This window comes from Tympanuchus pallidicinctus, unplaced genomic scaffold (assembly GCF_026119805.1).
Source record: "Tympanuchus pallidicinctus isolate F22 unplaced genomic scaffold, pur_lepc_1.0 scaffold13, whole genome shotgun sequence".
Taxonomy (NCBI): domain Eukaryota; kingdom Metazoa; phylum Chordata; class Aves; order Galliformes; family Phasianidae; genus Tympanuchus; species Tympanuchus pallidicinctus.
The window spans coordinates 2,761,321-2,780,908 of NW_026294648.1; the positions used below are offsets into that span (position 1 = coordinate 2,761,321).

General features: G+C 49.5%; 2 protein-coding genes across 2 annotated transcripts; one reads left to right on the forward strand and one right to left on the reverse strand.

Moving 5' to 3' along the window:
* The first annotated feature begins 143 nt into the window (after window positions 1-143).
* Window positions 144-8,196, forward strand: UBE2A (ubiquitin conjugating enzyme E2 A). The gene is made up of 6 exons (XM_052673369.1): window positions 144-419; window positions 674-754; window positions 836-861; window positions 5,287-5,376; window positions 6,325-6,413; window positions 6,798-8,196. The coding sequence occupies exons 1-6, from the start codon at window positions 376-378 to the stop codon at window positions 6,924-6,926; spliced, it is 459 nt and encodes a 152-aa protein (XP_052529329.1). The 5' UTR covers window positions 144-375; the 3' UTR covers window positions 6,927-8,196.
* Window positions 8,197-10,512: 2,316 nt separating this feature from the next.
* On the reverse strand, window positions 10,513-19,335 carry NKRF (NFKB repressing factor). The gene is made up of 3 exons (XM_052673355.1): window positions 19,041-19,335; window positions 15,866-15,987; window positions 10,513-13,384 (listed from the first exon to the last, which is right to left on the reverse strand). The coding sequence occupies exons 1-3, from the start codon at window positions 19,232-19,234 to the stop codon at window positions 11,397-11,399; spliced, it is 2,304 nt and encodes a 767-aa protein (XP_052529315.1). The 5' UTR covers window positions 19,235-19,335; the 3' UTR covers window positions 10,513-11,396.
* Between the last annotated feature and the right edge of the window lie 253 nt (window positions 19,336-19,588).

Here is a 19,588-nt window from a genome sequence, read left to right on the forward strand (position 1 = left end):
GGAAGGCGGTTCCATCTTCCCCGTGACGTCACGGGCTCTGCCGTCCCCCCCGCCCGCCGCTGCTGTTGGTACGACCCGGCGCCTCGGGCCCCGCCCCCCGCCCTCCTCCCGCGGTGGGAGCGGCCGGGCCGGCAGCACGGCGGTATCCGGCTCCGCCTCCCCCCCTCCCGCGGCTGTTGGTACGTGCCGGGATCGCCCGGCAGCAGGCGCAGGGATCGGTGCGGCCCGGGGTCTCGCCCCGCCCCCGCCTCAGAGGTAGAGGCCGCAGCCGCTCCCGTTCGCTATCGCCGCCGCCTCGGTCGGAGTTCGCCGCCGTTCCCGGGCGCCCCGTCCTCCCTCCGGCGGTGTATGAGTGATTCGTAACCCCGACTCGCCATGTCCACTCCGGCCCGTAGGCGCCTCATGCGAGACTTCAAGAGGTACCGAGGCCGCCGGCGGAGGGGCAGCGGGGGGGCGAGAGGGTGCGGGGCTCGGGCCGCCGGGCGCGGAGGGGGCCGCACAACATGGCGGCGGGGCAGGGCGCGCTCCGCCGATTGCGTAGCGCCGGGCCGCGCCGCCCGCGGCGGGTTACGCCGTTTGCGCAGCGGCGTCCGGCTCTCCTCCCGGGCTACGCCGAATGCGCAGGGGCGGGTCGGGGGGGCGCCGCGCTGAGCCCGCACTGCTGTGCCCGCAGGCTGCAGGAGGATCCCCCGGCCGGGGTGAGCGGGGCTCCCTCCGAGAACAACATCATGGTGTGGAATGCCGTCATCTTCGGGTGAGTGCCGAGCGGCGGGGGGCGGGCGCGGGGCCGGCCGGGCGCCGCCGTAACGCTGTGCTCTGCTTCTTTCCCCCGCAGGCCCGAGGGAACCCCGTTCGAGGACGGTGAGTGTGGCTGCGGGGTGGAGGGTGGGCGTCACGGCAGCAGGACGGGAGCCGGGGGGGGGCGAGAGCGAGGTTTGAGGGAGTCCAGCACGGCCCAGCGCCCCGGGGTGTGTTCAGGAGGGGACAGCAGTACGTGCAGCACGGCCAAAGCCCGGTGTACGGCTGCTGTCAAAGTGCCATCATTTGAGATACGTTCCTTCTGACGTTTCGGTGCTTTGCCCGTAAGTCCCGTGCGAATGGAATTCTGTGTTGGCATCTGTTCTGTTCAGCTGCAGTCAGTGGTACCCAGAGTTAAAGGTTGAAAGCAGCTTTTAGTTTCTATAGCTGCCTCCACAGACTCTGACCCAGGCCTTCTCTAGGCAGCTTCAGTTTGGCCTCGATGCCTCTTAAGGCCTTACTGATGTTATGAACACTTCAGCATCACTGTGAGACCTTGTTAGATGTGAAATGCTGTCCGAATGAAATCAAGGATACATTTTTTAAGATGCTTCGGGTGCAGTCTGTAATTAATCCTAGATCTCTGTGACTCATGCCAAAAATATAATCAAAACTTCTCAACTCTTACATCGTTCTTGACTAGCTGCTTGTTTATCATTGGGTGAGCATCTGAAAATCCAGATGTTTTCTGTGAGGATTAAATATATTTTAAGTATTTCAGGCCTAAAAACTCCAAAATCTACAGTTAATACTTCTAATTGATTAGTTAAGAATCCTGCTGGAGGAGCTTTTCAGAGCACTACTGTTTGGAGCTTCCGTGTTCCATAACACTGTACATAAAGCTGGTAGACCAAATGCATTCTGTTATCTTTCTTAGAGAATTGTTTGAGCTGGAAGAGACCTTTAAAGGTTATTTAGGCCAACCTCTGTGCAATAGATAGGAAAGCTTAGGGTTGAGGGTTCCCTTAAACTTCACTGAGGGTTGCTTCTGCTGCCTGGCCTCCTGTTGCTCTGCTTCTTCCAGCAATCTGCTGTCTGGCAGAGAGGCTCTCCCTGCAGTGTGGCAAAGCACAGGTTGTTGCTGTGGTCAGTCTCTTCCAGTACAACGTGATTTTAACAGGTAGCATAATGGTTGTTTTCCCATATATTTCCACCTAGTTGCAGAAGGTTGGAGGCTGCTTTAGAGATCTGTGCTGGTTTGATTTTTGTCTGTGCTTGGGTAGCATTGTGCCTTTATCTTGAAAACTTGTGGCACCTTGTTCTTGCAGCAGCCTGAAGTCCACTTGCCTATGCTACTGCTGTCCTTTTGCTTTGGCTGATCTTACAATCTTGGTGGGTGATGAACTGCTGTTTTCTTAGCAGTGTTTTTCACAGTGCACTCTCAGGAAAGCAGATCATGTTTGTCACTGTTTCTCTGGGACGTACTTTATGTTGTGCTAGATAACAAATGCTGGATGGAGCCCAGAGATATGGCACTGCTGGTGCCTGCTCTGCTCTCTCCCTTCAGTGAGAGGACAGGTGGTAGCACAGTTCAGATGCAGTTGAGCTCAGTGTAGTTAAAATTAAGAAGACTTTTATTTATAGTGTGGAGCTGTTATTAGGGCTTGTTTTGTTCGTGCTCTTGTGGATCCAGGGTACACTGGTGCACCTCTGTATTGTTGTTTCTAGTCTCTGTCCCTCCTGGGTAGTGCTGTAAGACTTCAGGTTGTGAAAGTAGGCTGTGAAAAATGTCAGTTGTTGTAGCTTTAATAATTTCAGCATGGTGGGAACTGCTGTTCTTCATCCTTGTTCTGGTGAGTCCCTTTTTCAGTCTCAGCTTCTGAGCTTTCATAGCTTTGCCTGAACTGAAAGCCCTAAGCTCAAATGCATGTTTACGTGCTGTTCAAAATGCTGATAACAACCCTCCCTTCCTTCCACCTCCAGACATTCGAGGTGTCTTCTCAACTGAAGGATGACTTGGCCTGTGAGCAACTGCTAATTTAGATCAGCAGCAAAACTTCCATTTCCTGCTTTGAAAGCATTGAGTTGCAGATGTCTGCAGTAGGACCTCAAGGATGTTTATTTTGCCTTTACCATATTTCTTAGAATCTGTTGTGCTTGTGGCATGTGAACTGCTCATGTTGCCCCTGTGATGGAAACCCAAGCTCCCCCAAGCTCTACAGACCCGTTTCTCTGAAGCTGAATTTTGATGCTGTGGTTAGCGCAGGATTCCTGGCGTGAGGAGAGTTAAGTAATAGCTACTGCAGTATCCTGTCTTCCTGTCATCGTGCAGGCAGCTTGAACAGAGAAAGCAATGCATTTGCCCTCAGTATGGCTTGTCCATTACCAAAGGAATATGGGGTCAGTATCCTCAGGTGGGGGAGGCAGGGCTGTCACTGCGTTATGGGTGCTGATGTGGAGGCTTGGCGGGGCTGTGGGCACTGCGGGGCCAGGCATGGGGCTTGGAGGAGGCTCTGAGCTGAGGCAGGAGAAGCAGATGGACGAGGTAAGCGCAGAACAGACGTGGGAACGTTCTGGGAGCAAGATGATCCCAGCATTTGTAGGATGACAGCGAATACAAAAACCTTTGTTGTAAACTTGGCTGTCAAGAACAGGTTGGAAGGATCGCGAGTTGAAAGCTGTAAGGTTGGTGATGCTGTGGACGATGAGGGACTCGTCCCAGCAATGTGTTGTTGTCACACCCGTCCTATTTGTGTGAGTGACCCCGGGCTGCAGTTCACCGAGTCCTTGGAACTGTCTGCTAACAGAGCTCAGCAGTGAGCATGCTGCAGGACTTCTTTCAAAGAGCCATTGCTGCTTGGGATCCTGACTTGAGTCGGGAGGTACTGCAGCTGGAGGCTGCCCTGCCACGCACTCGGGTTGGCACTCAAAGTAATGCTGTCCTGTCCCCAATGAGACGGGTGGCTTCCCCATTTGCAGTTGTTTTAAATGGATTCTAAGACCAGACTGCCCTTGATTTGTTCTTTGGCCATCTTATCTGTCTCCTTTTGCTTCAGTGGGTGTTCTAAAATAACGTTCCTTTTCTTGAGTAAATTTACAGAACTTTGTTTTTTGAAGGTTTGAGCTTGATTTGTACCCTACTGCTTGCTTGGTCAGTCTTCCACAGTAGTGCCTGCTTTGGGAGTTCCTCCCGTGTTTGGTTGGTTCTAAAGCTCTCCCATCACCAGGGTTGTGCCTTGTGGGGAAGGGAGGTCTGGGGGATGTCTGCAGCTGGCAGTTTGTTACAGACTTGGCTGGTCTCAAATCTGTCTCTGTGCCCCTGGATTAGCAAGAGTAAAACTCAGTAGCCTCATTGCAGGCTTCCGCTTCATTGAGTGATCTTAATGCACAGACTTCTCTTGTTTGGAAAACTGTAATGTTCTTATTGTTCCTTTGCTTTCCAGTAGGATGGCATGCTGTTGGCTCTGTGCTCTTACGTTTTTGGGCTGCTAATAAAAATAGCCAACAGGCAAAAACTTGGTTTTAGGCAGCTGAGACTTCCCGCTGCACAGAAACTGTTCCACTTTGAGCTGCACAGAAAGCTGTCAGACATCCGTACTGACTTCGTGTGCAAACTGGAACATCAGAGCAATGACCTTTGTTATAGTTTACAGCCTTGCAAAGAAGGAATCCCCAGTAATTCCTGCAGTTCCGTACTGGTCTGTAAAAAGGGATCAGAAATCTGTTTTTTGGCTACCAGCTGTTGGTATGCTTGCCAGACAAATGAGGGAACAGCCATAGCTAGTGCCAGGAAAGTGCCAGCAGGAAGCGAGGATGAGCTTTGTGTCTGAGCCCCTGAATTCTCTTTTGGGCACTGGGTGGGGGCAGGGACGTTGTCCCTGATGGTGTCAGACCACCTCTTCAAAGCCAGGTGCTACACCTGCTGAGCAGCTTGCCTGGCTCTTACTGTAGGGTCTGGTGTGCTCCTCCTACAGGAGAGCTGTGTTTGTACAAAGGTGCTTCGGGTGTTCCTGGGCTGCATAGGCACTTCATATCCCAGCATCTGCAGTATGGTGGCAGAGTGAAGAGGTCACTAGCAGTGCTTAGTCCTTCACACCCATGTTTGGGCTGCTTATGTGTCAGACTGCTGATCGTCAGATTGCCACAGCCTGGAGAGAAGGGCTAAAATCAGTCAGGTTGGTGCACTGCTAAGACTGGTTGGGCTGGGACTTCAGCAGCCGTTCCCAGCAGAAGGGTAGCTAACCTGAAGTCAGTGGCCAGATTGTTGTTTAGAATGTCTAGTAAGAATGCTGCTTGCTTAACACTGTGATCTCATTACCTGATTAAAAAAAAAATAATCCTGTGAATCTAAGCACCTTTTAGCATTGGCAGGAGGGACTGCCATAGCAGAGAGAAGTACCAGGGGAGGACTCAGCAGTCTGCATTCCGTGCCCAGCAATGGATTTACCAGCACAGTTCTATCAGTTGATGACTATATAGGAATGGTTCTTGGTCATCTCATGTAAATTTGTTCCAAATAAAGCTAATGTATTTCTCTTTCAACTCCAGGAACATTCAAACTTACAATAGAATTCACAGAAGAATATCCAAATAAGCCACCTACTGTTAGATTTGTCTCTAAAATGTTTCATCCAAATGGTAAGTATTCACACAGTACATTTAATTTAGCTTTCTGTAGAAGTAGACTTTTATTATAAGAGTTTCCACTATCTAATAAGCACAGTTCCAGTGTGCTTCTGTGTAGGTGACTGTGTGAGCTGTGCTCAGTCTTGAGATGAGTAGAAGATGCTTCCTAGCCTGCAGGTGGTGCAGCACTGTTTTGCAAGGCTCCTCTTTCAGCTGTCTGCTGATAATGTGACAGCAGAGAGAACTTGAACTTTTCAAGTTATTTGCTGTTCTCTATACACACATGTACATAATTACACTTGTGATTGCAGTTGTCTTCTGTCATTTTTTTTCATACAACTGGGGGCCTGTATGAATGCTATACCTTGAAATGCAGTACTGGTTTCCAACTACAGCCAGTAAATCACTGAATCAGTCCCTTCCCTTGGTTCCTTTTCTCAGAGGAATACTAGCTTCATGCACACCTGCACCTTATCAGGTATAGATAGCTAAGTAAGCTGCATACACATAGCAAGTAAGCCTGCGTGGGCTCAGTGCACTGAGGGAAGGTTTTGTACAGCTGTCATGAGACTAGGCAGTGGTGCTGTAGAGATATTCTGGGGAAACCTTGTATGTAAACAGCTCTTTTTTTAGTGCTCCTTATTTGGATCACATGTGGAAAGCTGAACATTTTTGCCTTCAATCTCTCGGTGGCTTCATCTTTCCATAGCGGTGGCTGCAGTGTCACAGAGAAGCTTGGCATTGAAGAATAAGCAGGGTTTGAGCTTGAGTGCTTGAGGCAGCTGCCAGTGACAAGCTTCATCTACTACATGCAGGCCTGTCTGTTGGAGTTCAGTCTGCCACACAGTTCTGGCTTCTGTCCTGTTTGTCAGTGTATGGGTTTTCAGGATCAGACAATGCTAGGAAAAACTGAGCAGCTGTACAATTTGTTTTAAGCCATTCTTCTTGAACCTTTTCTAGTCTATGCAGATGGTAGTATATGTCTGGATATTCTTCAGAATCGTTGGAGTCCTACTTACGATGTCTCTTCCATCTTAACATCCATACAGGTAAAAAAGATCCCTGCATGAAAAGGCAGAATGAAATTAGGATGCTTTCTTTTTTTTTTTTTTTAAAGAAAAAGAAAACAACTCAGGAAAAGCACTGTTGGCTCCTCAGAGCCAGTAAAGGAGCTAAATGTTGGTATATTTTTAAGTGTGAATGCTTACTGTGTGTAAATTAACCAGCCTTAGAGCTGCACAGAGGTTGCTGGAGCTGCCAGCTCTGGATGGCACGGCTGAAAGCTTGCAGTAACTTACAGCTGGGGCAACGCAGGGCGCCCTGCCCTCATCTGGATGAACTTCTGCCCCCTTGCTAACACGGGTAGTTTAGAGAATACGTTGCAGGAACGGTGTCCGTCCACGTGTCTGAGCATCTTTTTTCTTTTTGTGCAGTCTCTGTTGGATGAGCCAAATCCCAACAGTCCAGCAAACAGCCAGGCAGCTCAACTATACCAAGAGAACAAGCGGGAATATGAAAAACGGGTTTCTGCAATAGTAGAACAGAGTTGGCGTGATTGTTGACCCAGGATGATGCAAATGAACACTCTGGTGATGAGGAAAGTATATGAAGTGTCTGAGTCATCTTCATCCTAGCATCACTGCATTTACTTTGAAAGCAGAATAGCTGTTGTGCCGTTGCCACCCTCCCTTGCTGAAGCTTCTTCTCCTTGGACATAATAAAGCACCCACTTTGAAGTCAAATGTACTGTACTTGGGTTACTTGCAAAAGAATTACTGACGCTGAATTCATTTTCTGTGGTCCCTCTCCAGTCTTAGGGCAGTATTGTGCATTTCTGTAGTGTACACTAAGCTTTTAATTGTAATTGTGTTATACACAGTGATGCTTATGTGTAGCTTGACAAAAGGGATGTTTATATACATACACATTTTTTAACTGATATTACTAAAGTGCTGATCTGTCCAGGCTGGTCGTTTACTATTGGTTTAGACCCCACTGCATTTGTAAGTACTGAGTGAAGATGTTTTTTTCTTCATTTGCATTGGTTTCCCAGCTCTTAACTAGTTTGTAAGAACGCCAGTCACTTCTGCACTTCACAGGGGAGATTTATGTACAGATATACATAAATCGCTTCAGGTGTGGTACTTTGATCTTTACTTGGGGTGAGAATTAAACCTCTTTGTTTTTTTTTTTTAAAGTAGTGTGTTAAGGGACATGCCCATGGAGACTGCTCCACTGACGTCCTGTAGTCCTGTTACTGAGGTGTTACTGGACAACAGCAGATAGAGCTGCGGTACTCTTGAGTTACAGCCCTTCCGTATTAAGGAAGGGGTAAAACCTGAAGCGTTCCAGAGGTGGAATTATTCTCCTTTTAGTGTCTTCTTCCCTCCCCTTATCTTCACCTGAGAAAGATAAGTTATTGGGCATCCAGCTTTGCCTCGAGGAAAGTTTGAATAAAGTATGGGGTAGGCACTTCAGTCTCTGCAGTTCCCAATCTTTGTAGTTTACTGTGGTTTATGTGAGCTACTGCTGCATGCTTGAGTTAGTTCCTCTTCAATTTTATCAAAGTATTTTTTCAACTCTGAGAAAACAGTTGTTAAGTCCAGACTCACTTTTTTGTACGGCTAAGTTTGTACATTTGGATACAGTTCCTAAAGCAGCAGTGTGGGATGAAACCTACAATTGTGTTGTCCAATGTTCCAGTGTCTTTTGTGTGCACATTGGTCTGTTAGTTAAGTATAACTTTGCACAAGTAACCCATGTAAGAAACTGTACATTTTTCAAAACTTGTAAATAAAGTGTAACCTTAATGCTTATTGTATAAATAGGCAAGAGGTGTGTAGCTGTGGTTATTCTGAGGCAGCAGGAGGCATCTCAGGCTGCGTGCAAACATCTACCACCAAAGCTGGGGTGTGCTTCCAAATGTTTGGGGCAGGAGCTGTGCTTGGGCTGAGCTGTGTGTTCACAGTGCAGAGGTACAACAGGAGCCCGTCAGATGGAGGAAGAACAGGCCTGGATCAGCTCACAAGGAGATGGAAAAACAGGTACCTGCAGGAAACTCAGGACAGCACTCCTAGGAGTAAGCTGTTGCAAAAAAGCCTGCGATAGTGTGTTAGTAACAGTAGCTGACAAGGCTCAGTAACTAACTGACATGAGAGTCATACTTTTGAAGAGAGAACGTGATGAAAACGACTGGCATCTAACAAAAGCAGGTTCTGCTCCTTGGCTGCACAGTTAAGACAGTCTGATAGGTTCTTAAAGAAAAAAAAGGCATTAGCCCATCCATGTGACAATGCAGGCAGGCCTTCTGCCTTACGCAGGGCAGCCTTTCACCACTGCAGCTGTGCTTAGTCACACTTGCTAGCTTTCCTAAAGGGCTGTCTGAGCTGAACCCTTGCAATTGCTACTTAGCAATGTCAAAAAGCCAACTGCAAGAGGTAGATAGGGGTCGTTTCATTTCATGCACAGGGCTAGAGCTGACAGGCCCTTTGGAGTGTATGGGCAGAGTATATCTGGCTCAAGTAATCTTGATTCTTAAGCATCTGTTGTGCAAAACTTGCCCAAATCAAGAGATAGTTGAGCAACAACCATCGAGTTACGCAGAGCAAACACCCAACAAACTTCCCAACGCCTGGGAAGACTGAAGCCAACCAGATGGTACATGAGGGACCGTGGCCATTTCCCTGTGCCTGTGTAACTATTTCTGCCTTTACAGCAGACACCTTTCTGAACGGCTCATGTTCATCTCATATCATAGCATCACCTGCCCCACTCCCTCCATTTTTGTATCTCTTGCTACTCAAAAACAAAGGCTGGCATCAGCCCTAAGGCAGCCAGAAATGAAAAAATCTCGCCTTCACCGCTTTCCTATGCAAGTCCTTCATCCACAAAATTTCAAACCATACAGAGCTGGTTCCAGGGAGCTTACAAGCCACATAAACACAGGCGATGAAGCAGAGAGCGATTCTTCAGCTCTAATGGTCACCAAAAATACTCCCACTAATTCAACCAGGAAGCAACAGAGGTACCCAACCTGGTACAGATTTACAGCCACGAGGCAGGGATGCTACCCAGCACAGCAAACAGCATCGCCTGGTACAGACTCACTGCTGCTAACTACTGCTGTGGTGGTGCCACATCCTGCACCCCGTCCCGTGCTGTTCAGCAGAAAGATTTCTCAGCCCAACACTGCCCTGGGGCTCTTGCCACTTTTCCCAGTGGCACCAAGCTCGAAGGACCTGCTGCAGAACCCAGCTAGGAGGGGGAGCTGCACTCCTGCCTGCAGGAATACTCGGAAGTAGCAGGCTTCTTCCAGACTCCTACACCTCCATCTGCTTTAACCCACCATCCCTGGGAGCAGAATTCACAAGCAGAATGCACAGTGCACGAATAAAGAAAAACCCTTTCAGAGTTTTCTGCCACTGTCCTTCAAAGGCAGCAGCAGCAACATGTTTTTATTTCAGGTGCCCGAGCTGAAGCCACCCAGTTAAAGACAGGAAGAGACGCTCTCTGTCCCGAGCGAGTCTTACCTGTAAGTGAAGTCCTCCAGGAGAACCTCCTCCTTTCTTTGGCTGAAAGTTTCTCCAAATGCACATCTCTAGGATCTTCTGCTCCATCAGCGAGGCTCAGTCACCCAGTATTAAAAAAGAACAGTGTAAGAAATGAAAACACAACATAAAGAAATGAAGAGATAATATGGGAAGCAGATGAACAAAAGCAATAGCTGAGGCATATTTCCTGTTCTCCTCCAACTTCCACTCTGAGTGCTCTCACCAGCTGTCCTCGCACAGAGAATCAGCCCCACGGGTGACAGAAGAACAGCATCTCTGGACAGATCTCCCACTCAGCTCTTCCAAGGTCTCTGCCTGACCTCCCTGCTTTCCAGGCACGATGTGGGCGCTCCCCCAAGGCTCGCACAGCTCCATTTCATGGCCCTGCTGGAGGCGCGGCCCACGCAGCAGCACAGCCTGCTTGCCAGGCAGGAGCAGCAGAGCAGCACTCCTGACTCCAGGAGCACTTCAACAAGATGCCACACTTGACAGCACTTCAGAGCAATGCAACCATTTGCTTGCGAGTTGCCCTTGACATAGCACAAGCAGAGGTACATTCACAGAGCAGAGAAATAATTAGGCACAGATTTAATTTTGCTTGGGTTAAAGAGTGTATATTCAAAGTAAAAAAATAAGTTATGTAACATTCCCCACAAGCTACACTAGCATCTCTGACACGTGGGCTCCGTGGTTACCTCCAGTTTTTGTATCTCACACTTCTCTCTGGTATTTACATACGTCAGGCAGTGCTCCAAGGTTAACATCCACTGGAATCATCTCAGTCCTGTACACTGGTGAGTAAGGTGCATTCAGTGACTGTCAGTATGGGGGGTCAAGGTAAAAGCCTACGAATAAAGCCCTACTGTTACAGTGGGTAAGGACATTTCTCCACATCCGTACACAGCACAGACATCTTGCTCCATACACCTTTCTTAAGAATAAATGCAGTTTTCACACGTTTCTTTTTACACAAAAGCTGACAAACTTGTTTGTTGGTTTTTTTTTCCAGAAATAAAGCTGTATTTTTATTTATTGTCATCAATACCAACTTTACATACAGATTTATTCCTCCAAACTGCATTTCCTTTGCTTTTTATCCTTTTTGTTTTTAAAACAAGGCATTTTTTCCTTTCTTGGTCAAAAAGGTTATGAAGAGTAAGGGAAGTATAATTTCAAATGGTGTCCAATTCTTTCTGGTTGGACATGTGTTTTTGCTATTACAAAACTATTAAAATGTGAAGGAACAAGTAATATCAAAGACATACAGTAACAGCACTACTGATGGCTGTTGGGTTGTGCTAATGTGCTCAAATAGAACTTGGCCAGTCCTAATTGTCTAGCAACGTTTTAGAAATCATATGAGCAAAGTAATAGATTTTAACGTTAACGTATCACGCAACAAGAAATGCAGCATCTTTTTCTTCAACCAGGTATCTAGAAATGTCTTTTGTAATTTTCACCAGTGAAATCGGGCAGTGAACCTCAATTTGCTTGAGGCATGATAAGCTCATAATGCCCAACGTGGCCTTCTTGCTTCAGCTGGTCCAACAGATCCTCCTTGCGCCGCTTTCTGCTTACCACCAAGTACCTGTCATGGCCCTGGCCATGAGATTTACTTTTGAGACCATATTTTTGGGCGATCTGATGTATCTGCTTCCGTTCATCGTTGGTCAGTTCAGTAGAGAACGTCAAGTCGACGTGGCTGTCTGAGTGGGCATAGTTGCGAATGATCTGCTCAATGTCTCTTTTAGCAATTTTATTTACCCTCTCCACATCCAGCCCCAGTCCTTCCCTTTTAAACTGCTCCTTCACTGAAATAGGTTCTCTAATTCCCTCGCCATCCTTCCCGAGGCCACCACCCTTCCAGCCCATCTTTCTTAAGATTTGATTCCCAATGTTATCTTCTTTGATTTTCTGTTTCAAAGCATCTTCTGCCGATCGCCCCCGGATCTCATTTCTGGAGATGACGTCTTCAATGGTGCCTTTTTTCAGATTGTTAACAACAGTTGGCTGAGTCTTTTTGAGGATTTTCACAGCTTCCTCTGCTGCCTCATGCTTGACAGATTTCTTCACTCCGACTGCTTCTGCGATGAACTCATTTTCGAGCAGCACCTTGCACTTCCATCGCATGCCCGTCATCCTTTCGAAGACGTACTCGACCGTCATCTTGTTGAACTGAGCCGTGTCGTTCAGCGTGCACACCGGGTTGTCGGAGTTCTCATAAACCACGAGGTCCTTCAGGTCCTTCTTCCTCCCAGAGCCTTGCGATGAGCGGCCCACCTTCTGGACCTGGGTCATTTTGATGGCTGTTAGATTCGACTGCGTCTTCTGCAAAATCTTCAGCGCCTCGTCAGCTGCAGCATGCTTGCTGGTCTTCTTAGTGCCATATCCCTCAGCTAAGCAGTGATCTTGTAGAAACACTCGGCAACGCCACATGCGGTTGGGCATGTAGTCATATTTATATTCAACACACATTTTGTTGTACGAGGCAGAATTGTTAAGTATTCCTATTGCGTCGCTGGCATTCTCAGTGAGGACAAAGCTAGTCCAGTGCTTGCTGGTGTTAGGGGAAGCTTTGGCGGGTTCAGCGCCGGGCTGTGCTGGGACGCAGTCCCTGTTGGCTACCACAAACTCCTCGTGAGGTTTGAGAGCAGGAGGGAAATCTGGGCTACTCACACCTGCCTGGCACACCACCAGGTCTTCGTGATAGGTGTGCCTGAACTTCCGCTGCACAACCCGAACTTCTACAGACTTCTGCAGCAACTTGACTGCCAGTTCTGTGGCTCGATCCCTGGATCCATTTTTGCTGCCGGCGTAACCAGTGGTCAAGTAGACATTCTGACATCGTACTTCACAAGCAAAGCCATCTGTCAGGAGCTTCTTACTCTTTGGGAGGTCGGCGGGGGCAATTTCTTTCAGAGGAACATAAATATATTCAGGATTTGTCTTGCATGCCTGAATTGAACGTGTCAAGAGGTACGTATAGTTAATTTTATCGGTCCCAATGTTTGTGTCTGGGTTAGCAAGATTTTTCCAAACAGCTGCTGACAGTTTCTCAATAAAACTCTGCTTCAGCACTATAGCAGATGGAGGGAAAGTCTCTGATACAGACTGGACAGCTGAGGGAGGAACAGAAACCTGCAACGTGCCACTGGTGGCAACGTCCGTACTGTTCACAGCCTTATTGGGAGTCGCTGCCTGGCTCGCAAAGCCAAACCCCGCTGAGTTGGAGATGTGGGGATCCACTCGCTGGGCATTCTCAAAATGAGAATCTATACAGTTTTCAGCTGGCCGTGTCACACCATCTGAATTTGCTTCTTGGTGCATTTCCTGTGTTTGGCTGTCCAGAGAATCTTCCTTCTTGCCATCCTTCTCAGCACTGGCTACGAAGTGGATGGGTTCAAAACGTGGCCGCACACGGAACCTAGGGACCTTCTGGGGAGGCTCAGGAACCTCTTTCTGCTCTGGACCTAAAGGGTGGAAGAAAATTGCAAGATTACCAATAAATACATGCAGTGACAGAGAGAAATGCTTTCAGAGTCATCTCCAGAAAGAGCATGCAGAATTCGTGCACAGAATTACCTCTGAGATGCAAACCAAAATGGTTCCTTCTGAATGTCTGCAATTGATCAGAACAGAGCGTTTGTCCTTATGCAGGTCGCTTTGTGCTACCGCCAGCTTCTCATCTAGCATTCAAAAATCACTACATCTTCAGTTGCAAGGATTTTAGGTCTGACTCCCTCACTCTGCCCCACAGCACTGCCCACTGAACCCATCCACTCATTTCTGAAGTGAGTCCACATTAATGGCAGACCCCATATATTAACCAGAAGAAATGCAAATGGAGAACAATATCCTGATATACAGAGCTCCTGCAGAAAATGACAAAGAGCTGATAAGCAAAGATGCTACGTCTAAAAGATAGCTACACAAGATTTCTACTGTGGAGACTTCTGCCACCTCAGGAGCAGAACACCCATGAGTCTGTGGGTTCCAATGAGATGCATCCCAGAGTCCTGAGGGAACTGACTGACACAGTTGCCAAGTTGCTTTCGATGGTATCTGAGAAGACGTGTCATCAGCTGAAGTCCCTGGTGACTGGAAAAAAGGCAGCATAGCACCCACTTTTAAGAAGGGCAGAAAAGAAAATCAAGGGAGCTACCGACCTGTCAGCCTCACCTCTGTGTTAGGGAAGATCCTGAAACTCCTGGTAACTACGTTAAGGTATGTGGAAGAGAGGGAGATGACCAGAGGAGGGCCACAGAAACGATCCAAGGGATGGAACAGCTCCCTAGGAGGACAGGCTGAGAGCTGGGGCTCAGCAGAATGGAGAAGGGAAGGCTGTGGGGAGAGCTGAGAGCGGCCTGAAAGAAGAAGGGGACAGACTCTTGAGCAGTCAGTTGTAAAAGTACAAGGGAAAATGGTTTCGAACTAAAACAGGGGAGATTTAGATTGGATGTAGGAAGAAGATGGGTTTTTTTAAGAGTGGTGAGGCAGCCAAGAGATGTGGTAGATGCCCCATACTTGGAAACATTCAAGATGAGGCTGGACTGGGCTCTGAGCAACCTGATCTAGCTGCAGATGTCCCTGTTCACTGCAGAGGAGTTGGACTAAATGAGCTCTAAGGGTCCCTTTCAAATCAAACAATTCTAAGATTCAGAGATTTTAAGACTGTACGGTGCAGCCCCCTCCCTCTGCACTGAAGTGGCACATGCATGCAACTCCACCAGAGGAGCAAAGGGCCACCTCAGCACCTTGGAATGAACCTGACCCAATGCCAACGCGTGCAGCTGGAATACAGGTCTGGTAACATCTGTCCAGTCATCACACTATCAGCATATCTATCATGAACTAGTTCACTGCAGTTGAAAAGAGTCCTTCCTATGCAGACACTCAAATCACGTGGCAAAGCTCTTATGAGTATTAAATCCTTCAGTCGTCGCTGTTTTGATGAATTATGGCAAAGTTTACATTTCTTGCTCAACGTGGTATTTTGATGACTGCACTGCAGCAACATCTGAAGGCTCTTCCCAGCACAAGAGCTCTCTGCTGTGTGTGGCACACAACAGGGAAGGAATCCTTCCCACAGAGCTGCTGCCTAAAAGAAATACACAACAGGGATAAAGCAGTATTTTTCTTCATTTTGCAGATGGGGCAGAGAAGCCCAGAAAGATGACTGGATTATCAAAGAAAGAGAAGAAACTCTGGCAGAGCTAGGGATTGCATCCAGGTCCAGGGAGGAGTCCTGTACGTCCAAGCACCTGCATTTTAAAAAGCCACACTATTAACCAACACTGCCCCACAGAGCAGAGGCCTGCTGCTACATCCACAACCCACCCCAGGCACAAGTGGCTCCCTGTGCCCTCCCTCCTGAGAAGAGCTCTGACAACTGGAGTGGAGTAGAGCCAGAGGAGGAAGCTGCCACACAGCCTGCCCACTTTGTGCACTGCATTTCCTCTTCTGGAACAGCTGCAGCTGAACCCCTATCCCTGAGAACAAGGGCTCTGCTGAGCTGCATGCGACTTCTCCAGGCCAAGTAGGAAATAAAAGGAAAACACCCAACATCCATGCTCCAGGCAGGTCCTATCTGAAAACCAGTACAATAACTGCTTCTCAGATCAGAACATCACTTCACTACATCAAAGAAGGACAGACATACAGTGGTATTTAATGATGCAGGTCCAATTCCTTAACATTGTAATTAGCAAAAATCTATTACATACCAATTTCAAACAACAATTATAGTTTACTTAAGCAAAAAAAGAACTTTGCCTCAATTACATATGTCTGATGACATGGTACAGGAAGAGAAGAGCTGCAGTCCTGCAGTGCTCACTGTGGCCGCTGCTCCCCAGCCTGCCACATTACCCTGCAATTGCCAGGCTCCCTGCAGCCCAGCCTGCACCCAGCAGCAGGGCCAGACCCCCATGACACACAACCAATGCACTCACTGTCAGGTGGGGACCGCTGTCTCTTCAGCTTCTTGCTGGGGACCAGCTCAAACGTCTGCATCTCCCCGATGTCGATGCCCTCTGCCATCTTGAGAACCTTTTCCATGACCTGCGAGCCATACCTGTGTGGATCCAAAAACAAACCTTGTCAGGAGTGCTCCCCCAAGGGGCACCTGGCCCCACCACCAACCCCCCCACACCTGTTCCAAGCCTAAATCACTCCTACAGTCTCTGTGTCAGCTAGGATTCCAGTACCTCAGCGCCCGCCCCAGGCAGACAACTCAGCCTCGCACAAAGCACAGAATAAAACCAGGTCATTTATGTTTGAGATGCAGAACGTGGTCCAACAGAAGAGCAAGAGAGGCCCTCATCCTGCTGCCGCTGAGATGCTGGCACAGGACCTGACCAAATTTACCCCTCCTGCCACCCCTGGTGCTGCAGGTGTCTCTGTGAGGTTGGGGCAGGACACTACTAACAAGTTACTTGGCTCCAGGTGAACCTGTCTGTGAATAACAAGCACTGCAGCCACCAAGCTCGGAGCGTTTAAAGCTGTGACATGTGCACGTTATCTGCTAAGATGCTCCATTTGGAAAGGCAGCTAGTAACACAGGGTGTGGAGGAGGTGTCTCACAAGGCACCACAGTTCCAGGACTATAACCACAGGAGTGACCTGCCAGCACTGAGCTTCTTGCCTGGGTCAGCAGCCACGGCCACATGTCTCCAGCAGTGAAGTCACGGACACCAGATGACAAGGACGCTCTCTGCCTTTATTGACTGCTCTCTAAAAAAAGCCACACTCCTTTTTAGCTTGGTAGTTGTGCATGAGGGTTTTAAATCCCTGAGGGTTTTAAATCCCTGAGCCATGGAGAAGGTGAGGTGGCTGCAAGCACGTGGGCAGGACCCCATCCGACTTGGCTGTACAGCCCTGACCATCTAAGCTTCCCATTGCTCCTGGGACCTGACACGTTTTCAAATCATTTGCAAGTCCAAAGCTGAATGACAAAAAGGCAACTTTTTCTTAAAAAGGCAAGGAAAAGTTAGATATACAGCACAGAACTATATTCTGACAGCTCTGCACTGTGATTCAGAAAGGAGAAAAGGCAATCTTGCACCTGTGCAGTGAAGTGCTCATCTTCAAGACAGCAGCCAGTGAAACAGTAACCTAACTTAGCTTTTAAACACTCCTGTTCCAAAGGCTCTGTTAATCTGTTCACCGTTCACTCGGGAAATGGCCTTCCTGCTCCCGAGAAGCAGGCAGAAACGAGACCCACGTGCAATCCTGAGAGATGTGCACACACAGCAGCACAGTGTTTGCTTCACCCACTGACACCCAGCTCTGTGCCACTCCCCTGAGCGCGGGAAGAAGTGCTGGGACAGATGGGAGGAGCGGTGCAGTGGTGACAGCCCTCACCTACAGCAGGGATGGGAGCCCGGCTGGCTGTCTGCATCTTGCACAGGGAAAAGCACGTTGTCTCGGACAGCGGCATCAAATGTGCTGCCCTCTTCTAGCAGGCTTCCAGACAGCATTTTGGGAGTGTCACTCCTCACAACAGATGGTCTCGTTTGGGGTACGGCCTGGAGGAAGGCCAACCTGTCCTGCTATCAGCTTGTCTAACCTGGTCTTTGAAACTTCATCTCGTGGAGGCTGCTTGTGAAGGCAGAGGACCCCACATCTCCACTCGTTACAACTGAAGTTTGTTACCTCTTCTGATTCCAGCAGCTGTGGAGCAGGCTGTACTATTTCCTCCTCATTTTACAGCTACCTTTAACATATCTGGAACACACATCTTCCCTCAGCAACCTCTGAACTAATTACACCCTGCTATTTAACTCCTTCCTCACATGTCATGTTCTCTAAGCCTCTGGATGTTCTGTAGGCAATCTTCCAAATCAACGCTCTGGTGGGTTTCATCAAAGGAACTTTTAGGGCTCCAAATATGGTGAAGGGTACAGAAGGGAAGATGAAGAGCGGCTGAGCCATACATCCCTTCCCTTCCCAGGGAAGCTTCTCTGTGTGAAGCTCCCCACTGTTCCCCAGCACCGTGCTCATGCTGGAGCACAACACAAGCTTTGGGGAAATAGCCTCACCAATATGAGCCCTGCACATCACGCCTCAATCTGCTGCTTGTGTCTTCTCTCAGAGGTGCTGCTGAAGATGTTCATCAGGGAAACTACAGGCACTTACAGGCATAACTCACATCACTTTTAGGATTGGAGATATTGCCACACAGCTCTTGTGATCAGCACCTTATATCCATACTACAAAACTGCAATTCCCAAAAGCACCATCACCTCTACCGAGATAGCATAAAAGCTTATACACGGTCCAGAGAAACTAGAACAACAGCCTTGATTTTAAAACACTAATCCATGCTTTAGAATTCCAAGTTACTTTAAAACGAAGCTCAATTTTGATGCTCACGGAGCATAACAGTTCAGTACTTGGATCCGAAAGAACGAGGAAAACACGCAAGCCTACACCTGAAGAAGTTGACTTGGATCTATACAGATAATGCAGGATATTCCCTTAAGACTTTGGGACAGCAATGCCAACAAAAGCAAAGCCACGTGCCACTCAGGGTTTACAAGTCCCTTTTGGCCGCAGCACAGATTACTGCAGTTAGTTATTTGGCAGCCGCTCCTGCCTTCAGAGCATCACGTCCCATTGAAAAAACGTCCGAGCACCAGGCAGATCAGTCAGGGTGTGCCCGAGGCTCCTCCCCGCCCTACAAGTCCCAGTGCTGGCAGCAGCGATCAGACGGAGGTTGGAAAACTTTTCCATTCACCGGGCCGTTCTCGCAGAGAACACAAACTCCGAGTTCTGAATGGAGCGCAAAGGCTGATTTACGCTTAAAGGGACACTTCCTGCACAGCAAGCTCACAGAACGCGATACCGCGTGCTTTAAAAGCTCTCGGGAGAAGAGCATCAAGAACCGCTCCCAAAGCGCACGCTCACCTTGCAGCACCTCGCTCCCCCTCCTGCTGCCCCGGCACGCCGCCCTTCAGCAGGGATCCCACCCGAGGATCCCACCCCCATGCAGACCCCCCCCAGCCCACCTCTCAGAGCTCCCCAAGCCCTCGGGGTCCCCCTCCCACTCCAGCTCCCCACGGCCTCACCTCGGGCGGCCCCCTCCCCTCGGCTCCTCACCCCTCAGCTCAGCAACGCCCCACTCACCTGCAGCCCAGGAAGACGTGGTTGCTCCACAGGACGGACAGCGCCAGCAGCCGGTCGATGGCGGCGCCGGGATAACTGTGCAGGTGGCGGAGGATGAAGCGGCGGCGCGCAGCCCAGTGCCGCTCGCTCTCGCTGTACTGCCGCCACCGCTCCAGCACCGCTTCGGGCGCCGCCTCCGCCGGCGGCGGGGACATCGCTCAGCAGGCACGGCGGCCCCGCCCCGCCGAGGAGGGAACGCAACCGCCGGGCACGGGGCCGGGCGGCGGCAAAGGCGGCCCGGGCCCGGAGGTGAGCAGGCCCCACGTGCGGCCCGGGCCGCGCCTCGCCGCCGGACGCCGGGGAACGCCGCCCGGCCGGTCCCGGCCCGGCCTGCTCCGGCCCGGCCCGGCCCCGCCGGCCCCACTCTCCACGGCCCGGCCCCGCGGGAGCGCGCTTCTTCCCCCCCCTTCTTTCTCCACACCGAACCCGGCCCCGCTCTCGCGGAGCGCACCGGCGGCCTCTGTGTCACGTGGCCGCGCGAAACATCGCGAGACGGCACGAGAGCGTAG